The sequence below is a fragment of the Oryctolagus cuniculus genome, chromosome 7, assembly GCF_051225735.1.
Source record: "Oryctolagus cuniculus isolate XC-2025 breed Fujian yellow rabbit chromosome 7, ASM5122573v1, whole genome shotgun sequence".
In the NCBI taxonomy this organism is placed as follows: Eukaryota; Metazoa; Chordata; class Mammalia; order Lagomorpha; family Leporidae; genus Oryctolagus; species Oryctolagus cuniculus.
The window spans coordinates 82,422,466-82,439,047 of record NC_142873.1 but is presented as its reverse complement, the minus strand read 5'-3'; the positions used below and the strand labels follow the sequence as shown (position 1 = coordinate 82,439,047).

Here is a 16,582-nt window from a genome sequence, read left to right as displayed (position 1 = left end):
GTCCTTTTCATTTTGCTGATTGTTTCTTTAGATGTGCAAGAACTTTCTAATTTGACATAGTTTCCTTGTTTCTTTTTGCTGTTATTACTTGTGCTTTTAGCAATAAAGGCAAAAAAATCACTGTCAAGGCTACTGTCTAACATCTTTTTTCTTATCTTTTCCTGTAGGAGTATTATGCTTTCCAGTCTTCATTGAAGTCTTCAATCTTTAGTATTTAGCTGATTTTTCAATATGATGTTAAATAAGGGCCAAACTCACTCTTGTATATCCAGTTTTCCCAGCATTTCATGAGGAGACTCTTCTTTACTTAATGTATATTCCTGATCCCTTTATTCAAATTAGTTTACTGTATATGTATGGGATTATTTCCAGGTTCTCTTTTCTGTTCCATGTATCAGGTTTTTTTAGAAAAAATTTTTATTTATTTATTTGAGAGGTAGAGTTACAAACAGTAAGACTGAGAGACAGAGAGAAAGGTCTTCTTTCCTCCTGGTTCACTCCTCAAATGGCTGCAATGGCTGGAGCTGGCTGATTCGGAGCCAGGAGCCAAGAGATTCCTCTGGGTATCCCATGTGAGTGCAGGGACCTCAGCACCTGGGCCATCTTCTACTGCTTTCCCAGGCCATAACAGAGAGCTGGATTGGAAGAGGAGCTGTGGGGACCAGAACCAGCACCCATTTGGTATGCCAGTGCCACAGGTGGAGGATTAACCTACTGCACCACAGCAATGGCTCCCCATGTATCAGTTCTTATGCCAGTATTAAAGCTGCTAGAGGGGCCAGCGCTGTGGCGCAGCTGGTTAACGCCCTGGCCTGAAGTGCCGGCATCCCATATGGACGGTAGTTCAAAACCCGGCTGCTCCACTTCCCATCCAGCTCTCTGCTATGGCCTGGGAAAGCAGTGAAAGATGGCCCAAGTCCTTGGGCCCCTGCACCCACGTGGGAGACCTGGAAGAAGCTCCTGGCTCCTGGCTTCAGATCAACGCAGCTCTAGCCATTGTGGTCAATTGTGGAGTGAACCAGTGAATAGAAGACCTCTCTCTCTCTCTCTCTCTCTCTCTCTGTGTGTGTGTGTGTAACTCTAACTTTCAAATAAATAAATAAATCTTTAAAAAAAAAAAGCTGCTGTTGCTTTGTGGTAGACTTGGAATTCATGTGGGGGATGCCTGAAGTTTTGCTTTTGTTGTTCAAGACTGTTTTTGGATACTCAGTATTTTGCACTTGCATACGAAATTTGGGATAGTTCCTGTAATTTTCTGTAAAATATGTCATTAGAGTTTTGATAAGGATAACACAGAAACTTTATGCTATTTTGGATACTATGGACATTTTAACAATACTAATTCCTCTAACCAATGAATATTAGGTAATGCTCCATTTGTTTTATCTTCAGTTTCTTTTCATCACTGGACTAATATTTACAGAGTACAGATCTACACCTTGAAAATGTATTATTAAGTGTTTTATCTTGCTTTTGTAAATGGAATTACTTCTTTATTTTCCTTTTCAAACAGCTAGTTAGTGCTATGGATTATTTTATATCCCACATTTTTATCAAATTTGTTTTTTTTACTTTAATAGCTTTCAGTGGCCTTCTGAATGTATTTCCAAAGAAAATAGAATCAATAAGTTGAAGAGATATTTATACTCTTATGTTCAATACAGCAACATTTGCAACAGCCAAGATAAGGAAACGGCCTCAGTATCCATCAGTGGATGAAGTATGGAGAAAGTATTCTATATGATTACACACACACAGATACACACACACACACAGGAACATCATTAAGTTTTTAAAAGAAAGAAATTGTTTCATTTATGACAATATGAACAAACATGGAGAACATTTTGGTAAGTGAAATGAAACAGATGCAGAAAGACAAATACTACATGATTTACTTTTATATGGAAGAAAAAGAAATGCCAAGCTCATGTTAACAGAGAGTAAAATGAAGATTACCAGGCCTGGGAAAAGATGCAAAAGGAATATAGTGGTCAGAAATTATAAACATTCAATTCTGGGATGCATACGTTCTGTACTTCACAATACATCAGGGTGTTTACAATGAAATTGACATATCACACACTTGTACTCTGGTAAGGGAGATCACTAATGTCCTCACTGCAAAAAAGTAAAAGCTTTATGTTGGCTGTGCTTGAGGGTTGTGGACGGTGGTGGGCAGCATCCCGGGAAAGGGTGCTGCTGGAAAGGGGGCTGCTCCACAGGGTGTCTATGCCTCACAAAAACCTTGGAGTTTCAGCCCTGGCCCTACGAATGATGCAGAAAATACACAGTCAGATTTGTACTTTTAACACAGTAATTTCCACATCATAACTACTTTTCCTCCTTGCTGGTTTCCAGGCAACTGAGGTGCTCCAGACCTTCTTGCAGTCTCAGGCAGCAGCAGAGAACTCCATCCTGCAGGCAGACAAGGCTCTCACTGCTGGAGAGAAGGCCTTAGCAGGTACGGGGCCGGGCTCAGCTCACAGGAGGGTGGGGAGGTTCCTGAGATGAACTCCTGTGAATTGAAGGAGACGTTTTTCCTGGAATAAGAGACTTCCTCAGACTACTGAGCACATGGTCTGCTAAACCTGAAAATAACAAGGGCAGTTGGGCTGCACATCCAGCCAATCAGTGCCTTTCTGGCACATTCTGAAACATCCCCTTCCTGTTTAGGGGAAGATCTTCCCCTCCCACTTGCAGCATTGCTATCAAAGCTGCCTGCTCTTGAACTCAACAGTTTTTCTTCCCTTGTTAATGTTTGTGAAACAGCTGAGGAGGCCAAGAGGGAGGCCGCTGAGAAGGAACGGGAAGTGCTAAGACAGGGGGAGCAGGAGATGCAGCAAAAGATGGAGGCTCAAGAGAGAAGCTTCCAGGAGAACATCGCTCAACTGAAGGAGAAGATGGAGCGGGAAAGGGAGGACCTCCTCAGAGAGCAGGAGAGGATGCTGGAGCACAAGCTGAAGGTGAGTCTGGGGGCTGGGCGGTGCCCCGGGGGACAGTGTTCTGGATCCTGGGAAGGGCGGGACCCAATGTCAAGCACAGGTGTCATCCCAGAGGGAACCTAAAAGACAATTGTCCCACTGCAACCTCAGATACACCTGGGTCCCCCTGAAGCATGGAAATCTAGGAGACTCCAGCCCTTTCTGGAGTGTTAGACTTTGGAGACACAAATGACATTCTCCTGGGTTTGGGGCTGCAGTTGTTGCTCCAATTGTGAGATGGTCTCACTAAGCCCTATTCAATGGGACCTTAGCTACTGGTGCTTGAGATTTCTGGAACAACTCTCAAAGAGACTGAAATAGGTTTATCTGGTCTGATAATATCAAATTTGACCTGAGAGAAAATGGAGGACTCTGAATCTGGTCCATTGTTTCCAGATCTGCCTGATCATCCTTTATGACTAAAGTAACATACATCCTTTGTCCCAGCGTGGGGTTTGATAAGCACTGTCCTGTGTGGTGTCAGCACTTCTCACTAGTTGCTAGATGAGCTCAGCTGTGCCACCTCATGGAAATGAGAGCCAATTAGAATTTAATCCACATTCTTTCCCAATGAGCTTTCTTTGTCCCTATACAAAACTCCCCACTTTCCCCTGGGGAAAAGGTGCTAAGGAAATTTCACAAAAGTTAAACCATGAATTTTCTCCTATTCAAGTCAAAACTTCTGGTTATGTTGGAGGACAAATTCCACAAAAAAACCTCTAAAACAAAAAAACCAAAATGAAAGATCTCCACGAGTGAGATCCCAGTGGAAAGAATGGGTCATCAAAGAAGGAGGTACCTTTCTCTGAAGGGAGGAGAGAACTTCTGCTTTGACCATGGCCTTGTCTAAAAATGATCAGAGTCAGTGAACTCAGGGGGCTTCCATAGCCTTGGCAGCTCATGACAAGAGCCTAGGGTGATTACCGATGCCATAACCAAGAGTGTCAATTTGTTAAGTCAACAACAGGAGTCACTGTGCACTTACTCCTCATCTAGGATCTTTGTCCTTAGTGTGCTGTACATTGAGATTTAATGCTATAACTAGTACTCAAACAGTATTTTTCACTTTATGTTTCTGTGTGGGAGCAAACTGTTGAAATCTTTACTTAATGTATGCTAAACTGATCTTCTGTATATAAAGAGAATCGAAAATGAATCTTGATGTGAATGGAAGGGGAGAGGGAGTGGGAAAGGGGAGGGTTGCAGGTGGGAGGGACGTTATGGGGGGGAAGCCATTGTAATCCATATTCTGTACTTTGAAAATTTATATTCATTAAATAAAAGTTAAAAAAATAAAATAAATAAAAAACCTCTAAAATGGTAGAAAAATAGACATATGTGCCTAAATACTGACATAGTTAAATGTAAAATTCTTATGCTTAATGAAAAGGGGTTTGAAAAGTGGACTTTCCATTTCATAGGTTCAAAAAGACATGCTTACAGAAGGATTTAAAAAGGAAGCTGATATGCTAAATAAAGAGATCAATCGGCTAACAGAAGAGATTGAAGCAATTAAAAATCAAGAACAAGAACAAGGGTGGTATTCAGCGCTTCTTGTAACCTCGGGTGCTTTGTTTGGTACTGTAATGAATAGGCAGTCAAATGCAGGTATTTCAAGGCTATTAAGAGTGACTCTAAGAAGGGTATAGGCTGAGATTTCCTGGGCAGGAAAATATAAAATGGGCTTTCTTCTTCATTTTAAGAGCATAACGGTATTGCTCATTGTAAAAAGTATGTATATCATGGAAGTTTCATTAAAATATTTAAAAATGAAATATAATGATTAAAGGATATCAGGGCTTTGTATCCTAAAAAGACAAAATCCATTTTTATTGAATCATTATGATGAATTGGGATGTCAATTGAAATAAAATGAAATTGTTCATAAAAACAATTTGTATGAAGCTAAAGTGCATGGCAAGGTGAAGAAAAAAGCACAATTTGTGCTCCAGATGGAGATATTTAAGCTGTGATGAGTCCTTGATTATCAATGAGTTTAGAACAGCAACCACATTTTCTAAATAGCCAAAATAAAGAGTGAAATGCTTAAATTTAATGATAATAAAAGATATGCAAAGTAAAATTATGTGGTTCATTTTTCAATTTTATACAGGGCAAGGAAAAATAGCTTTAAGAGCACACTGAGAAAGCAAGGAATTTTGGAAATTGGGAGTTGCTTATAATTGCTAGAGTGAGTGTCACTCTTACAATTATGTATAAAATATTAAAATGTAGGTGACTTTTTATACACCAATTGCACTTTTTGAAATTTCTTTCATAGACCTGTATACCCAAGTTGAAGTGGTGTGTATGTACTAATCTGTTGGTTGCAGCATCATCGTAATGCCAAGACTTGACAGCTGTTTAATGTAAATAATAAATATGGAATGTACTTTCAGAGGAGTACTCTATAATTAGTAAAGTGAAAGTGGGACAAAGCTAAAATTAAAAGAAAAAAGAGGACGGACATTTGGTCTGGAGTTAAGACACTCTATGAGTCTGCTGTGTATCTCACTTCCCATGTTGGATCATTCTCTCCCTTTTTTATTCTATCAGCTAGTATTTGCAGACACTAGTCTTGTTTATGTGATCCCTTTGACTCTTAGTCCTATCATTATGATCAATTGTGAACAGAAATTGATCACTGGGACTAGTGGGATGGCATTGGTACATGCCACCTTGATGGGATTGAATTGGAATCCCCTGGTATGTTTCTAACTCTACCGTTTGGGGCAAGTCAGCTTGAGCATGTCCCAGATTGCACATCTCTTCCCTCTCTTATTCTCACTCTTATATTTAATAGCGATCACTTTTCAGTTAGGTTTCAACACTTAAGAATAACTGTGTATTGATTACAGTATTCAACCAAGAGTATTAAGTAGAACAAAGAACAACAAAAAAATACTAAGAGGGATAACGTATTAAGTTGTTCATCAACAGTCAGGGCAAGGGCTGATCAAGTCACCGTTTCTCATAGTGTTCATTTCACTTTAATAGGTTTCCTTTTTGTTGCTCGGTTAGTTGTCACCGATCAGGGAGAACATATGATATTTGTCCCTTGGGGACTGGCTTATTTCACTCAGCATAATGTTTTCCAAATTCCTAGCAGGGATCACTTTTCAGCTAAAATTTAAACACCGAAGAATAATTGTGTGTTAATTACAGAGTTCAACCACTAGTACTAGAACAAAAAAACAAAGCAGACTCATAGAATGGCAGATGTCCTAAACAGCACTCTGGCCTCAGAATCAGTCCTTAAGGCATGCGGATCCGGCTGAAAAGCCCATGAGAGTATTTCAGGCATGGAAAGTCAAGACACTCTGGCAAAAAAAAAAAATGACCTAAGTGAAAGATCTCCACGAGTGAGATCCCAGTGGAAAGAATGGGTCATCAAAGAAGGAGGTACCTTTCTCTAAAGGGAGGAGAGAACTTCCACTCTGACTATGACCTTATCTAAATATGATCAGAGTCGGTGAACTCAGGGGGCTTCCATAGCCTTGGCAGCTCATGACAAGAGCCTAGGGTGATTACTGATGCCATAAACAAGAGTGTCAATTTGTTAAGTCAACAACAGGAGTCACTGTGCACTTACTCCTCATGTAGGATCTTTGTCCTTAGTATGCTGTACATTGAGATTTAATGCTATAACTAGTACTCAAACAGTATTTTTCACTTTGTGTTTCTATGTGGGAGCAAACTGTTGAAATCTTTACATAATATATGCTAAACTGATCTTCTGTATATAAAGAGAATCGAAAATGAATCTTGATGTGAATGGAAGGGGAGAGGGAGTGGGAAAGGGGAGGGTTGCGGGTGGGAGGGACGTTATGGGGGGGAAGCCATTGTAATCCATAAGCTGTACTTTGCAAATTATTATTCATTAAATAAAAGTTAAAAAAACACCTATCTGCAGCAGTTCCTTGACCTGATACATTATGTCTGAGAAAAAATATAAACCTACTAAAAGGCAAAAAATCACAGTTTGAAGACAGCAAGCATTAGAAACAACTATGGCAGGGGTGTTGAATAATCAGATGAAGATTTTAAAGCAAGTATGATGAATACTGGTTGGTTCACTCCTCAAAATGCCCACAATAATGGGGGCTGGGAGTAGGGGGAGCTGGCCTTAGGCCAAAGCTGGGAGATGGGAAGACAATGCAGGTCTCCTACATAGATAGCAGGAGCACTATTACTTGAGCCATCACTGCTGCCTCCCAGAGTCTGCATTAGCAGGAAACTGGAGTCAAAAGTCGGATTGGGAATCAAATCCAAGTACTCCAATATAGGGCAAAAAAAAAAAAAAAAAAAAAAAAAAAAAAAACCTTGTGGACATCCCAATGCTGTGTTGTAGTGACTGGGATTGAGTCTCTTTTCTGCTCCTGATTCCAGCTTCATGCTGCTGTGCACCCTGGTAACAGGTGATGGCTCACATTATGGGGTCCTCATCATTTAAGGGAGTATTGATCAACTGCCTGGCACATGGTTGCCAGCGATTGCAGGTATTTGGGGAAAGAATCGGAAGGTGAATGGTGTTTCCTTTTCTCTCTGCTTTCAAATAAATAAATGAACAATTAAAAAATGAAATAAGAATAAAAATAAAATGAAAATTGAATGGAATTTAGTCTGGAGTATAAAGTTATTATCTCTATGCAGGGCTTCCAATTTTTCTCCCTCTGGCTTGCCTCTACACAGGCTCTTACAGGAGCCTCTTTAGGTCACTGCCCTTTATTCTGTCACCTATCAGATTCTCCTCGTCAGGCATATCATGTGTCTGTTGGCCATTTGGATTTCCTCTTTTGAAAAATGTCTATTGAGGTCCTTGGCCCATCTCTTAAGTGGGTTGTTTGTTTTGATGTTGTGGAGTTTCTTGATTTCTTTGTAGATTCTGGTTATCAACCCTTTATCAGTTGCATAGTTTGCAAATACTTTTTCCCATTCTGTCAGTTGCCTCTTCACTTTCCTGACTGTTTCTTTTGAAGTACAGAAACTTCTCAATTTGATGCAATCCCAAATGTTAATTTTGGTTTTGACTGCCTGTGCCTCTGGGGTATTTTCCAAGAAGTCTTTGCCAGTACCTATATCTTGCAGGGTTTTTCCAATGCTCTCTAGTAATTTGATGGTGTCGGGTCATAGATTTAAGTCTTTAATCCATGTTGAGTGATTTTTTGTGTAAGGTGAAAGGTAGGGGTCTTGCTTCATGCTTCTGCATGTGGAAATCCAATTTTCCCAGCACCATGTATTGAATAGACTGTCCTTACTCCAGGGATTGGTATTGTATCCTTGATCAAAAATGAATTGGCTATAGATGTTTGGATTGATTTCTGGTGTTTCAATTCTATTCCATTGGTCTATCCATCTGTTTCTGTACCAGTACCATGCTGTTTTGATTACAACTGCCCTGTAGTATGTCCTGAAATCTGGTATTGTGATGCCTCTGGCTTTGTTTTTGTTGTACAAGATTGCTTTAGTTATTCGAAGTCTCCTGTGTCTCCATATGAATTTCAGCATCATTTTTTCCAGATCTGAGAAGAAGGTCTTCGGTATCTTGATTGGTATCGCATTGAATCTGTACATTTCTTTTGGGAGAATGGACATTTTGATGATGTTGATTCTTCCAATCCTTGAGCATTGAAGATTTTTCCATTTTTTGGTATCCTCTTCTATTTCTTTCTTTAAGATTTTGTAATTCTCATCGTAGAGATCTTTAACATACTTGGTTAAGTTTATTCCAAGGTATTTGATTGTTTTTGTGGCTATTGTGAATGGGATTGATCTTAGCAGTTCTTTCTCAGCCGTGGCATTGCTTGTGTATACAAAGGCTGTTGATTTTCGTGCATTGATTTTATATCCTGCCACTTTGCCAAACTCCTCTATGAGTTCCAATAGTCTCTTAGTAGAGTTCTTTGGGTCCCCTAAGTAAAGAATCATATCGTCTGCAAAGAGGGATAATTTGAGTTCTTTCTTCCCAATTTGCAACCCTTTAATTTCTTTTTCTTGTCTGATGGCTCTGGCTAAAACTTCCAGAACTATGTTAAATAGCAGTGGTGAGAGTAAGCATCCCTGTCTGGTGCCAGATCTCAGTGGAAATGCTTCCAAATTTTCCCCATTCAATAAGATGCTGGCCGTGGGTTTTTCATAAATTGCTTTGATTATATTGAGAATGTTCCTTCTATACCCAATTTGCTTAGAGTTTTCATCATGAAAGTGTGTTGAATTTTATCGAATGCTTTCTCGGCATCTATTGAGATAATCATATGGTTTTTCTTCTGCAGTTTGTTAATGTGGTGAATCACATTGTTTGATTTGTGAATGTTGAACCATCCCTGCATACCAGGGATGAATCCCACTTGGTCTGGGTGGATGATCTTTCTGATGTGTTGTTGTATTCTATTGGCGAGAATTTTATTGAGGATTTTTGTGTCTATGTTTATCAGGGATATTGGTCTATAATTTTCTTTCAGTGCTGCATCTTTTTCCAGCTTAGGGATTAAGATGTTGCTGGCTTCATAGAAAGAATTTGGGAGGATTCCCTCTTTTTCGAATGTTCTGAATAGTTTGAGAAGAAATGGGATTAGTTCTTCTTTAAATGTCTGGTAGAATTCAGCAATGAATCCATCTGGTCCTGGGCTTTCCTTTGTTGGGAGGGCCTTTATTACTGTTTCAATTTCTGTTTCAGTTAGGGGTCTATTTAGGTTTTCTATGTCTTCATGGTTCAATTTTGGTAGATTGCATGTGTCCAGGAATCTATCCATTTCTGATAGATTTTCCTGTTTGCTGGCATACAAGTCCTTGTAGTAATTTCTGATGATTCTTTTTATTTCTGTGGTGGCTGTTGTTATGTTTCCTTTTTCACCTCTGATTTTATTGATTTGGGTCTTTTCTCTTCTTTTTTTAGTTAGTTGGGCCAATGGGGTGTCAATTTTGTTTATTTTTCAAAAAACCAGCTCCTTGTTTGGCTGACTTTTTGTAATGTTTTTCTTGATTCAATCCTGTTGATTTCTTCTCTGATTTTAATTATTTCTCTTCTCCTACTAGATTTGGGTCCTCTTCTTTTGTTTGGTTTGATTGTATATTTTCCTGTGCTCTGTCTTCTAAGTCTGATATTCTCCCTTCTGCTTCACCCATTCTGTTTTTAAGGCTCTCTAATGTGTTTGTCATTTGATCTATTGAATTCTTCATTTCATTATGATTTCTCGTCACTATCACAGTTTCATGTTCTACTAGTTGTTTCATTTCGTTTTAATTCCTCCTTAATCTTGCATTTTCACGAGAGAGATTTTCTGTTTGTCTATTAAGGATTTCTGTAGTTCGAGAATTTGTTTTTGAGAACTTCTTAATGTTCTTATCAATGTTTTGAGATCTGCTTCTTGTATTTCTTCTATCTCATCATCTTCATAATCTTGAATTGGGGTGTCTATTTCATTTGGGGGCATCATAGTGTCTTCCTTGTTCTTGTTACCTCGGCTTTTGCGTTTGTTTGGCATATTGGAGATATTCTTTGTTTTTTTTCTTGTTATACTGTGACTCTAAATTAAGAGGACTGTCTGCTTTTGATGGATCCTTAGAGGCTGTGATGGGTGTGGCCAGAGAGCTCTGGTTCTTCAGGGTTAAGGGTGTGCCAAAGGTGATTCACCCTGATTGTTCTCTTGCTCTCTCTCTCTCTCTCTGTTTTTTTTTTTTTTTTTTTGACTCAGTTGGGAAGTAATTCCACACAGCTGAGTGGAATTGAGAGTAGTTGATGTATTTAATGTGGCCCCTGTGGGTATTCATTTGCTTACCAGAGTCAGGTTTTTCTGCTTGGCTAATGAGGGGCACCCGCTTTACATATACAAAATGGCGCGCACCGCTTTACTTACCTAAAATGCGCCTTCCCTTTGTCTTGCTCAGCTTTGTAAGGTGAGTGGAGAGAGAGGCTAAATGTCCCTGCCAGTTCTCCTTATTTATTCGATTTTTTTCTTTCCTCCAGCCAGCCTGGTGAACTTTCCCCAATGGGGTTTCAGGCCTTGATCTCTGCAGGCTCTTTCTGTCTTTCCCCGCCAATGTCTCGGGTTACTGAGAGGTTTTTGTCTCACCTCCCCGTCCAGGGCTGGCGCACAGACTCTGCAGCTCCAGCGGGTCTGGTGGGTCCGGCGGCTCCCGTGGCTTGGCTTCCACGCAGTGGGCTGCCTTACTCTCCCCGTAGGTCCTCCGAGTCACAGCCACTAGATCCAGAAGAGTTTCCTCTGCAATTTTTCCCTGATCCTTTTCCTGAGGCTACCATAACTCCACTTTTATTAAACTATCTTTTCCCGGACTATTAGTGTGCACCCTCACTATTCTGCCATCTTGGCTCCGCCCACCCAATATTCGTCCTCAGGCATTTCTCTGGAGGGTGCCCATCTGCTCTGATGGATGTCCTCTCCCATTAAACCTAATGTAATGGTGAACAATCTCCAGTGCACTTCTTGTCCCTGGCACCTTGGCCCCTAGCCCACAGTCACTCATGGGACCTGTCTTGCAACTGCCTGAAATTTTTGCTTCAGAGGCAGTCCTAAGAAGCAGACTGTCGACTAAACATCATTGTCCTAAGGGTGTTTTTGGGTAAATAGAAAACAAGACTAAAATTCAACTTAAATCTAAATAGATATCTTTTGTAAATAACAACCTTACATACAAAAATTGGTTTCAGCTACAGTGGGACATAAGTTTTAAGATCACTACCTACAAATTTTGCATTTTATCTTGCTGAGCTTGTTTTATAACTTGGTTTAACAGCAATGGATAATCAGCTCTTGTCAGCCCCCTAAAGTGGATTTTGCAGTCCATGGTTTACGTCACTGATTTCTACCTGGAGTTTGATAAAAAGGAGTAGAATTCCAAATAAATGTAATTTTGACCTTAATTCAGATAGATGTATGAGAGGAATGTCTTTGAGGAACAATCAAGGCAAGCACTGGATGAGTTGGATAAGTTACAGCAAAAGGAAGAACAAACTGAAAAGCTAGTCAAGCAGTTGGAAGAAGAAGCACAATCTTCAAATGCAGAACTAAAACTCTTAAAAGAAAACCTAAAAGGGAAAGAAGCTGAACTTCAGAAGAGTAATATTGATCACTCTCAAGCCACCTTGCTTTTACAAGAAACATATAATAATACAATGCAAAACCTTAAAGATGTTACTGCTCAATTTGAAAGCTACAAAAGATTAATAGCTAGTGAGATATAAACTGGAGAACTCAGCACTACAAGAAAAAGTGGCCTAGGCTGAAAAAAGTGCAAAAGATGTTCAACATCAGTTATTGGCAACTGAGAATGCTAATCAAGAATATGCAAGGATGCTTCTAGATCTACAGACCAAGTCAGAACTTAAGGAAGCAGAAATTAAGAAATCACAGTTTCTTCTGATAAAAAATAACTGAATTGCAGAATCAACTCAAGCAACAAAATGAAGACTTTAAGAAACATCTAGAAGAGGAAGAATCAAGGAAAGCTGAAAAAGGAAATATAATGGAAGAATAACTGATGAAGTTAATAAGTGGTGTCTCCTTTATGAAGAATTGTACAAGAAAACAAAACCTTTTCAGCTACAACTGGATGCATTTGAAGCAGAGAAACAGGCATTGTTGAGTGAACATGGTGCAGCTCAGGAACAGCTAAATAAATTAAGAGATTCATATGCTACATTATTGGGTCATCAGAATCTGAAGCAAAAAATCAAGCATGTTGAGAAACTAAAAGGTGAAAATAGCCAACTAAAATCGGAGGTGATGAAACTCTGCTCTCAGCTTGCTAAAAGAAGACAAAATGAGAGAAAACTTCAGGAGGAATTGAATAAAGTTCTGGATATCAGACACTTTGATCCTTCAAAGGCTTTTCATCATGAAAGTAAAGAAAATTTTGCCATGAAAACTGCATTAAAAGAAGGCAATGCAAACTGCTGCTGAGCTCCTATGGAGAATCAAGAAATAATGCAACATCTGAAAAACCTGTTGAAGATTAATTTATTATGATTATTGATGATGATATTGTTGTTACTATTATATTTTAATGGGTGTTTTAAAAAATGTAAATTGGGTAAATGTAAATGAGAGAAATATGTCTAAATGTAAACTTTAGTACTCTCAGCAGCTCATTTTCTGTGGAAAATCTATTTGGGTTTGTTAATAAATACGCTTTTATAAATTGTCTGAAAAATAGTTCAACATTGCTTGAAAGTAACTAAGGTTGAAATTCAGTGTGTTATCTTATTTATAAAATGTCATCTTAATTTAGAGATCTTTAAAGGGTTATTTCAAAATGTAAATCAAGGAAATAAGCAGATGGAAAAAGGTCACAAATAAAATGTGTTCCTGGTATGGAAAGTTAAGAAGGGAAGAGACTTTTCTTTAAAGACTATGTTTAGAGTACCTAAGGACATGGTTTAAAGTGAAGTAAGAATTACTTTATCCTAATGGCTCATTTACTCTAGATTGGAATGGAAAAGATAGAAAGGTTTATGTAAGCTGCAGAAGATGTCAGGAAATCACAGAAGGTTATGAAAGAAAGAAATTTTTGTATACAAAAGCTATTAATCTACTTTTCTTTGACATAGAGTTGGAATTTGACCCTATGCTAAAACAATGAGGTTGTTGCAATACATATATTAGTAATACATATGTATGTAATATGTTAGTAATACATATTTGTGCAATACATATGTTAGTTTGAAATAAACTTAAAAATCTGTTTAAAAACTGAAGCATCTCCTTTTAATAGTTTTTGTTGAATTGGTGACTCTTCATCAGTTTTCTAGCCAGGTCCAGTAAGCTATTTTCTCTTCCCTACCTCTGACATTATTAAAATTGTTCCAAGTTATGGGATGATACCATGTGCTAACTCTAATATATAAGGTTTTATTTCTGAGTTTTGGGATGATCAAAGAGACAGATTTTGTGCTTTGTTGAAGTAATCTATTGTGCTCTCTGTCTCTCCTCAAGTTCTAATTGTTTAAAAACAGCTGAGTTTTCCTTATTGAAAGAGTTATGGTTTGTTTGAATATATGTACTCATTCTGAAATCTTTGAATAATCATTTTGTAATGATGCTCAAATCTGGTCTATATTGTGTCATGATGTTAAAGGATTCTGTTTATACCAGATATTTTAAACCTTCTTGGCATCTTTGAAAGACATTCAAAAAAACCAAAGTTCCAAATTCTTTGGACTTTGATATGTCCAGTTGGGTTCCTGGGAATATCAAAGGGTATATCTCTCATCCTGTAGAGATACCAACTAACAAGGCCATTTGGATTACATTAAAGGTACTGTCAAGATGTGAACTGGTGCCAAATTTTAAGTTATGATAGTGCAAAATGCTACTGATACAAATGTCCAAAAATTACAAAAGTCTAATGATCTTGTTGTTATCAGAAATGATGGTTATCTTAATGCGAAAGTCCCAGAGGCCTAAAAGGAATAAGTCAGATGGGTGCTCCTGGTAGAAATTTAGTGTGTAAAATGCTTGCTTTGCATAAAAGAGTTACCTTCAGTAAGGTCAAAAGTGCCTGCCAACCCACTCCCTGGGAGCTTCCAATTTTACCACGAGAATATCAAAAGAGTGCTGATTCTATCCTTCTGTGTTCACAGTTTACTGTAAAAGCAAGTTATTTATTCCATCCCTTGGCAAATAAAATTATAGATCATGTCTTTTTGTGGGTTTTGTCCCTGCCTTGTAACTGAATGTCAACTTGATTGTCAAGGTATTTTCTTCCCCCAAATTGTGCTAAACACCCCATTACCACCAGTCCCTACAGGTTTTTCCCCTCTTAAAGCGCCCCCTTCAGGCCACTCTGGCTGGAGATCTCTGACTTAAATAAATCTTGCTATTCTCTTGAGAAATTCTTTTTCCATGTGAGACAAAAAACCAAGGTAATCTTATCTCCACTGCTTTTCACCTGTAACACAACATTTCACCCAAGTGAGCTGAGCTTGAAAAACTATCACAGAATTAATTTATTTATATATTTAAATATTTATTTATTTGAAAGTGTTATAGAAGCAGAATGGAAAGACAGGAAAAAACATCCTCCATTTGATCGTTAGCTACACATAAAGCACAATATTCAGGGTTGGGCCAGGCAAAAGCCAGGAGCCCAGAACTTCATCCAGATCTTCCATGTGGGGGGCAGGGGCCCAAGCACTTGGGCCATCTGTGCTGCTTTTCCCAGGCCTTTAGCAGGGAGCTGGATAAGAAGTACAGAAGCCAGGATCCAAACTAGCACCCATATGAGATGCCAGTGTTGGAAGCAGTCGATTTATCATTCCTTGGAAGAATGCATGTTCAAGTCTAGGGGCCCCCACTTCAATCCACCTCCCTCTGATGCATGTGCCTGGGAAAGCAGCAGAAAATGGTCCAAGCACTTAAGTCACTGCCACCCACCTGGCAGGCCCCCATGGATTTCCAGACTCCTGGTTTCAGCCTGGTCCAGACACCTCCCTCCCTTTCAAATAAATGAAATAAATCATAAAAAAGATAGTGCATAGCTCTTTCAGAGGTTGCAAGAAATATTTTCAAGAAATGCACAACCCAGGAAACAGAAGTCCCTGATTCATTCTGCTCTTCAGTCAGATTAAACCATGCCACAGATGCAGACTTTAATGGAAGCAGAAAGCAGGGACTTGGAACCAATCTGTGTGCATGCTGGCCTGATCTCCTTTCTGCGAAGCAAAGACTGTTCCTCTGTGGACGCAGTGAGTTTCTGTGCAGATTCTCTGTCCTTGATGTTAGATCAGGGGAAGAATCCTCTCTGGAGGCAGCAATGGCAATCCCTGGAACATAGCACAGCTGCCATGAGCTCTTTGGCTTGTCATACATGATATATTCATAAAAGGGATCTGGGATTTATTATAAGCTATCACACACTTCAGGTTCCACTGACTTCATTGTGTCTGAAGGTCATTAGCCAACCATTTGTTGTCAATATAGTAATGAGTGTTTCTTTAGCTGAATCACTAACATGTAACGTGATCAGAAAATGTTAATGCAATTCACATGTTTATGAACCATCCACTGGGTTTAAATCTGACTCGGTTATTAAGCATCCATAGCAAATAGTTCATTCTGTACAATAAACTGAATGTTTATGTACCCTCAAAATTCATATGCTGAAAAACATCTTCCAATGTGATGTTTTCTGAAGCTGAACCTTCAGTAAGTGAATAAGTCATGGGGAGGAGCCCTCAAAAGATTAGTGTTCTTAAGTGACTAAGAGAGTCCAGAATTATTCCCATCTGCCAAGGGACCACTTGATGAAAAATGCTGTTTATGAACAAAACACTGAATCTCTAAAGGGTGGTGTCTTTATCCCACACTTCCCAGGCTCCAGAACAGTGAGGAATATATGTCAGTTGTATACATGTTAAAAGCCAGAAGGTTTTCAATATCTAGTTACTGGTACAAATGGAGTAAGACAATGGCAGCTAACATGAAGTAAGGTACCAGAGGCATTAACTGAAATTTTCCCCAGGTGCAATTTTTCATTGTCATAATGCTCTGTTTTCTTATTTGCCCAACAGAGTAAAACATGTTGAGTCGCCCTTGAAATGCTTCAACTTCTGTCTGAACCAAGGAGTTGAAGTCAATCCA

The 16,582-nt window shown here is 38.9% G+C and overlaps 1 protein-coding gene and 1 pseudogene across 8 annotated transcripts in view; both read left to right on the top strand.

Moving 5' to 3' along the window:
• The window catches only part of LOC138843111 (guanylate-binding protein 4), a 90,448-nt gene that overhangs the window by 25,328 nt on the left and 48,538 nt on the right, over nucleotides 1-16,582 (top strand). For 4 of the 7 annotated variants that reach the window (XM_089300405.1, XM_070078107.2, XM_089300404.1 and 1 more), the window contains exons 9-10: nucleotides 2,362-2,464; nucleotides 2,773-2,966. In XM_089300405.1, the coding sequence (XP_089156531.1) occupies nucleotides 2,362-2,464; nucleotides 2,773-2,966 (297 nt within the window). Of the gene's footprint in view, nucleotides 1-2,361; nucleotides 2,465-2,772; nucleotides 2,967-4,405; nucleotides 5,126-16,582 lie in introns of those variants that run through there. The other 3 variants (XR_016210940.1, XR_016210939.1, XM_070078109.2) reach the window with 2 other exon arrangements.
• Nucleotides 10,265-13,044, top strand: LOC138850614 (hyaluronan-mediated motility receptor pseudogene; annotated as a pseudogene). Its single transcript, XR_016210944.1, has one exon. The product of XR_016210944.1 is annotated as a hyaluronan-mediated motility receptor pseudogene (transcript).